Source organism: Phalaenopsis equestris, unplaced genomic scaffold (genome assembly GCF_001263595.1).
Source record: "Phalaenopsis equestris unplaced genomic scaffold, ASM126359v1 Scaffold000840, whole genome shotgun sequence".
Lineage (NCBI taxonomy): Eukaryota > Viridiplantae > Streptophyta > Magnoliopsida > Asparagales > Orchidaceae > Phalaenopsis > Phalaenopsis equestris.
Window position 1 is genome coordinate 945,280 of NW_018165280.1, and position 7,725 is coordinate 953,004.

At 34.2% G+C, this 7,725-nt stretch overlaps 1 protein-coding gene across 1 annotated transcript; it reads left to right on the top strand.

Moving 5' to 3' along the window:
- Window positions 1-1,445: 1,445 nt before the first annotated feature.
- LOC110031721 (EPIDERMAL PATTERNING FACTOR-like protein 5) lies at window positions 1,446-2,769 on the top strand. The gene is made up of 2 exons (XM_020735078.1): window positions 1,446-1,848; window positions 2,216-2,769. Exons 1-2 carry the CDS (start codon window positions 1,776-1,778, stop codon window positions 2,482-2,484), a joined length of 342 nt encoding a protein of 113 aa, XP_020590737.1. The 5' UTR covers window positions 1,446-1,775; the 3' UTR covers window positions 2,485-2,769.
- Window positions 2,770-7,725: the final 4,956 nt, after the last annotated feature.

Below are 7,725 nucleotides of genomic sequence, written 5' to 3' on the forward strand. Positions count from 1 at the left end.
TGTTATGTGGGTTGGGGGTGCGGGGGCAACGCTTCTGCGGCACGATACATGTTAATTTTGTAATTATATATTGTACTCTAAGAATATATATATATAGTTTGTATTTGTAACCCTAAAAGGGCTATACTCTTTTCAAGAAATCAAAAGAAGCCGCAACTCATTGCTCATGAGAATTGTAGAACCTCGTTAAATCTTTGTGTTCGTTCTAGATTATTCTATTGATTCTTGTGTTTCTTAGCTCTAATTTCTCAACACATGCCAACATGTTTCTGATGTACGCTCATATAAAATTTGCTAAAAAATTGTATCATTATCTTAAAATAAGATTTCCATTTTAAAGGTGATTTTTTTAAATTTTTATTATAAATATAATAAAAATATTTAGAGTATGAAATACGAGTATGAAATACCAAATTATATATTGAAGATTCAACCTATAACACACGAACAGGAATAATAAGACTTCAATAATTGACTTTCAGTAGAAACGTGAAGATCAGTTTTAGTGAATTTTGCTTAAGATCAAATTGTTTTGGATGAAGCTCACGACTTTTGTTTGAAGCATTTAGTTGAAATCCTTAGCGGAATACTGCAACTCTCAAAATCAGTCCAAGCTAAATTAGTTTATAATTGATTTTTAAAAATCTAGTAAAGTGATATTTTTATGCGATTTTACTTGTGTGTTATGAATATAATTATTAAAGTTTAATTATTAGATATATAAATATATCAGAATTGTATGGTATGCATGTGTATGATCATAGTGTTAAACCGCATCAAGCGGTCTTGAAAGGGACACATATCTAAGAGTAAATCACAATGAGTGCCAAAATTATTGGTCGATACGGAGTAGACAATGCAACCAACTGGGCTAGAGAAGGACTACCAAGGAAATAGACAAATGACTAGCTAATCTAGGAGTAAGAGAGACGGAGATTTGACAAATAATCATTCGGTCATGGTAATAGTTATCTTAAAAGTTGTTGGTGGCAGATCTATGATAGAGAAAATTCGCGAGAATGTATAACTTTCATTTACAAGGCTATGAAGTTTTTCACTTTCTCTTCTATTTTTCTCACTTATGCTATATTCCTTCGGAGTTATTCATTGATAAATTTGATATTTGAGTGTGATTCACGGATAAATCTAAATTTAATTATTCAACGCCAAAAAAGTGGCTCAACAATATGTAAAGAGCCTTTGTATTCAACCATCCTGATACTAGTAATAGCTTTTGATGATTAATAATAAAAAAATTATAAGAGCTTTTCATTAAGATTTGTTTGAACAATTTGTCTCATGTGAGAAAAGAATCTGATGGACAGGAAGACACATAAAACTCTCTCCCTCCCTCTCTCTCTCTCTCTCTCTCTTCCCCTCTCTCTCTCTCTCCCTATAAATTAATATATATGGAATAAATAGACCCAACTTTAGTGCAACCTGTGCCATGTGAATTTTGCTTCTCCACTGTTCCATGTTTAGAGCTGAGCCATTTGAAGAAATGAGCAAATATTGAGTTGCTGGTAAGATATGTGAAAAAACGGTAGCCCCAAGTTGAGGCTGGCAACTGTATTGAGTCAGCACCAAGCTCTCTGCCTCTGTATTATACCCAAACGGAAACCCCTTTTCTTCCCATCTGATCTTCCCCTCATTCTTCCTCCCTCTCCGGCCTCCCCCCCTTCCTCCCTCTCCAAGGTGATAAATTTACTCTCTCTCTCTCTCTGTACGCCCGCGCTTCTGAAGAACAACCACCTGTGTTGCGGCTGAGCTTGGCCATGGGAGTCCGGTGTCACCATGGCCGTAACCTCTCTGCAGCCTTAGTTCTGATTTTCTTCGTCACAGCTTTGGGTAAGCCTCTCTTCTATGAGAAAAATGTCACATTTTCATATACTTTTCCCCTATTTTCTTAGCTCCATTGGATGAACATTCCCTTGTCCTTACTTAACCGCAAGGCGGCTCCTTTTTTTCTCCGATGCAGTTTCTTTCCATGTTTTATAAAACCCCTTCAATGCTAAAGCAAAAAAACATCACCTTTCGTTCCACTCTCGACCAAAAACGGCGACCAATCCGGCAAAAACACATGTCCAATATTAAAATGCAGCTTTTACCCACTATTTGTCCAAAGTTTGTGCCTTTTCTAGTATCCCACTATGTTTTACTCATAAGCATAGACTCATCCTCTCTCTCTCTCTCCCTTGTTTTGGAAAACAACCAGGCAGCGCATTGATAGGCTTCTCTCAGGAGAAAGAAGAGCGCAACTTCATAACCCATAAGCAGTTGGAGGACAAGAAGTGGGAGCAAACGGCGGCCGGCCGGCTGCTAATCGGCCCGGGTTCATCTCCCCCGACGTGCCGGTCTAGGTGCGGTCAATGTTTTCCTTGTTGGCCGGTTCACGTGGCGATTCAACCCGGCCGAAGCTTTCCGCTGGAGTACTACCCTGAAGCCTGGCGCTGCAAGTGCGGCAACAAGCTCTTCATGCCCTGATTTGAGATAAAAACAGGGGAAGAACTCTTCCCTTAGTTTTAACTATTCTTGTTTAAAGGCGAGTGATCGAGCAAGGAAAGCGAAGCAGAAGCTCTATTAATCTAACTCTCTTAGATGATATGATGCCTTCTTCCTGTATTTATTCTTATGTATAAATATTTTTATGAAGGAGCTTATTCTCGCTTTCTCTGCTCACTGTCCCTAACTGGGCGCCCTCTGTTTTCTAAGATCATGGTACTCTTCTCTTTTAAAAAACAGGGCATCATTGAACTCCATATTTATTATTTACTTTTATAATTAAGATTTCTGGAGATTTGCAGTATTATTATTATTATTGGCTGCTGTTTTTGATCAATTCTATTATGGGGAGGAAAAACTTATGGTAAGTGTTTACATGTGGATATGAAATTTTGGATATTTAATGTGTAAAATACAGAAGAAAATGTAGTGTGTATGTGTGTAAAGGTCCCTTTTTTTCTTTTATTTTTGTTATAACAAATAATTTTCTTCATTAATATTAATTGGCTCAATCATTTATCTATTATGTAATAGATGTAAGACAGGACTAGGTGATGTCTATATTGAAAATTTAGATTTTTTTAATATATAAATAATAAAATTAGGTTTTTTTTATATGTAATTTAACAATTTTGTCTTTTGGATGTATTTTTTTGTTGGATGTTTGAAATAAATTAAATATTTGATGTTCTTGTTGGCAATGAAAAATAAAGCTTATTTTGTCGTTGGGGAGACCACCCATATTAACACTTCTTTAACACAAAATATATTTTACAAGGAAATTCTAATGGGATATAGTGCAATTCAATAGTTCCTTAGATCCCATATATTTAAAAAAGCAGTGCCCTCATTACTAGCATTATGATTTATAACATTTACATTGATAAATGTGATATGGTTCATAATTAAGGCTCTAATTGTTTCACTCTTTTGATGAGCAATCTAAGATAGAATTTATGATAGTCCAATTTTGTTTTTTCTCTCTCTCCTTTTTTTTTTTTCCAAGTACCATAACTTCTTGTAGTATTTTGAATTCTTCTACAAAACCATTCCCTTGTTTATAACTTCAAATTTTCATTAATTCTAAGTTCTATATTCATGATATATTTTCTTCTCTATTGCATGTCACACAATTCATATGTACCATTAAAATCTTTAATATTGCATTAAAAATTACTATCATTATCTTTTTAACAGTAAAATTGTACGTCAGAAATGCATGAACATGAATCTCAAGGAGATCCAATGGACTAAAAGAAAGAAAAGTATGATAGGAGGACCCACAAACAAAAGACAAGAGTCCCATGACTTGAAGTTAAAAGGATCCAATTGAACAAGTGCGGATTTCTTAGATCGGGACTTATGTTGACCGGATATTGGCAGTCTTAACCAAAGACTAAGATATATCAAGACAGTGGAAGGCCTAAACCCAAATCTCGCCCCAACACTGCCAGTCATCTCATAAAAAACCCTCGATAGTCTTCATCAGGAGGCTGAGGGTCTTACCACGATATACTTCTTGAGAAAAATGAATGACCTTTTTTCAGAGGGGAGCTACATATCAGATTATAATGATTCACTCTCTTCCCGACAGCTTAATCTCATCCTGACAACAAGAGCTCTTCATCTAGGGGTTGATAGCCAACAGTTGGACCAGAGTAACCAACTGACAGAACCAAGTAGCCAACTAACAACCTAGCTCAGCATAGTCGGACGAATGAGTCTTATCTACCCAAGGCTCATTGATCTCTACCGAGCGATAGAGTAGCCGAACCATAGGGTTGTTTATGTCAACACCTAAAAAGCTTTGTAATGCCCTTATAAAAGCAGAGACAAACATGCAATTATAAACTGTACTCCCTCTCATATAAATAGGAGGATCATTTATTTAATAAAGGCTAATCTGTTGTTCAATTACCACGCACTCACACACTTCTCTCTCTCTCTCTCTGCCTCCCTCCCTCCCTCTCCTGTTTTATGCCAAATTATTTAGTTTAAACAATATAATTTAAATGAAACAAAGAGTGATAAGGCAAGAAAAGAAACAGCAGATAGTACGAGTTCTCCACTGACGAAAGAAAGTGTGAATGCTTTGTGAATTCATTGATTCCTTTTTTATGCTGAAAATTTGGATCTGAAAACTTATGGTGGAAGTTTCAGTCTGTTGAACGAGTATCTGCGACGCATTCTTTCATGTTTATTTTCTCTTTTTTCTTTTCAGTTCTGTGAAAATATTAATTTGTTTCGTTCTTTAATAGTCTTTGTTGACAGTTGGTTTATATTCGGCATGTCTCTGACTTTAAGACATGGCGCTTAAATTTTTGTTTTTGACTTTTTCTCCCAGACAGTGAAGCTCTCAATCAATGCTCCAATTCTTTGTTTTTAAGACATAAACATGAAAAAGTTCATGAGGTCTACTATAAAAGATAGAAATTACAAGTGAAAAAATCTCAGTTTTGTTTGCCTATTATTTTCCTTTAAATTTTAAATATTATTATTTTTTTAATTTCTGAAGTTTTCATAAATAAAAATTTATTTTTTATAGTTAGATATGTTAAAATATGATGGATATAAAAAATATTATTATTCTTATTTGTTAGAAAATATTTATAGAGTAATGTGTCAAAATAATCTCAAAAGATTTACATAGGGTCGTATTAGTTTCATAATCCATGCATGTGTCAAAATAGTTTTTGAACATTTTAAAATTAAAGTTTAATAATACTTCGTAGGAATTATTTTGACACTTCTATAAACTCTGAGACTAAAATGAGCCTATATAAATAATCGATGATTATTTTGACACTTTACTCAATATTTATAAGAGTAACTTCATCACATTTATGAAACGCTGCTGCTGCATAAGAGGATTTAAGAAATCTCATGATTGAATTATTTTATTATTTAATTCTTAAATATAAATTAATTCTACAAACTTTTTAATTGCAGATTGAAGGATTTAAGGAATGTAAAATTATATTTTAGTAAACTCATTTGAAATAAATGTCTTAAATGCATTCTTAATAAATTATGATAAATCATAACTTTGAACAAAAACTAATCAAATTTTTTTTAAAAAAATTTAAGATTTATTTTTGGTTGAATTTAAAATCCCTTTAAGATGGATTCTAAAGAAGAAAGGGAAACAGAGAAGCTGGAGCTAAGCGAAAAGGAAAGAGAACTAACTAAGAATTTTCTACAAAAAACACCTTATTTATACTGTTTAATAACATGAAAGTGAAGTAAGCCAATCCTAGGGAGAAATTGGAACCGATGTCGATAGAGGAGTCCTGGGCCAGGCATGAAGGGAGAAGGTTGGATCGTCAGCTTGTGTGTGATCTTCTGATGTTGAGCGATCGGGACAACTTTTGTGAAAATGTCAGGTGTTTAGATCGGTGAACATAATGCGGTGTAAGGTGATATGACCTAGCTTTCGATGGTCATGTATGAAGTGATAGTCCACTTCTATGTGCTCGGTTCATGCAAGAGCGATCGCTGAAGTGCTGTCGTTGTAGATGATGGTAGGAGTTGTGGTGTTGATATGGTCCTGTAGGAGACGACGAAGCCAGAGAAGTTCTGTGATTGTGGTGGCAATGGCTCTTTATTCAGCTTCCGTAGAATATTTTGCAATGGTAGGTTGTTCTTTAGTTGACCAGGAAATGAAAATGTCGCCATGGTATATGTAGAAGCCTATTAATGATTTGTGATAATCACTCGAACACGTGGCCCGAGGAGACTTAGAACTGACTTGCCCGAGGAGACTTAGAACTGACTTTACAGAAGTCAACCAAAGAGTCTTGACCACTGACACACACACAATATATATATTAAAATATGCATTATCATCATTTATTAATATATTAAAAATGAATCCTCATAAAGTAATAGGGAAAATAACTTATTAATATTTTTAAAAATACTACATAAGTTAAGATTTCAAATTTCTTTGCTAATTGATACACCATCACAAATTTCATCATCCAATATGAAACTCGAGGTATAACATAAATATCGATATAACTTTTTGAGAAATAAATGTTCAAACTTTGATTAAGTCATCTAGAACTCAAATTTCAGTAAATATAAAATCAACTGATCCACTCGATGAGGCGGACTCAAAAATACCAAAATTGATCACATTTGAGACAAATCAAGCCCATATCAAGTTGTTCAATAATTTTTAGAAGCTTTCTGTGCATAATTGGAACTTCAAAGCAAAATTGAAAGTTCAAACGAATGTTGAATCTGTCGAACTTATAGTAAATTGAGCTTCTCGACAACACAAATAGAATGAGAGAAAGATTATTCAATTTGGATGTCATCAAAGAAGTTTAATGTCCACCGAACATTATCGGATCAAAGGAATCTCTTTGGGTCGTCCGATCAGAATGATCTGAATTTCTTCCTTATTTGTAATACGAATTTTATAAATAGATTCATACCCCCTCTTGAGAAGGGGACTTGGCCCTGGGACAGTGAAAAACTAAAGCTTGGAGAAGAGAGATTAAAGTTTGTTTCTACATCAATGATCCGACGAACACTTCCAGCTACTGCAGCCTCAGAGCACCGACCACCATTGGTCGTCACCCGCTACTTACTTTGAAAGATCATGACAAGCAACAACCGCCACCACAAAATTATGTATCAACCAATGAAGCACTGTATCATCCCGAAAGTTAGGCCTGTTAAAAATTATAATAGGAAATAATTTATTCCTATAAGAAGTTATGAAGAATAAATTATTTCCTTAATATAAGTAGATATTTTCTTTCCTAATTTATATTTATTTCTTTGGATTAAAAATCATCCGTTTCCCTATTTTATGTTATTTCCTATATCTCTTAATAATTAATATGAATTAATTATTGGAGATATCATGTGATATATCTTTCCTTTCATATCGTTTCCTTTTTATTATTTTTCATATTACAGAATTCTTGTAAGAGTTATTTATTCCCCTGTTCATATCAATGAAACAATATTGAGTATTCCACAACATTATTCTGAGTTTTAACATGGTATCAGAGAAAAGTTTTATACTCTAGCCACCGACCCTCTTTTGAGAGTTATTGGACTCCCTTCCTGCCATCCTCTGTGTAGGAAGGGAGGGATACTCATCTTGATATTTGGAATGACGATTTTTTCTTCTTCTCCAAATCCTTAATTCCTCGCCTCCTCATTAGGTTACAGAAGCCATGGAAATAATCACAAAGATGTGCTCCT

Bases quoted from the DNA above. Each gene is read 5' to 3' on its own strand.
- LOC110031721 (XM_020735078.1), top strand. From the start codon at position 1,776: ATGGGAGTCCGGTGTCACCATGGCCGTAACCTCTCTGCAGCCTTAGTT. The intron at 1,849-2,215 runs GTAAGCCTCTCT...GAAAACAACCAG, and splicing joins TTTCTTCGTCACAGCTTTGG to GCAGCGCATTGATAGGCTTC.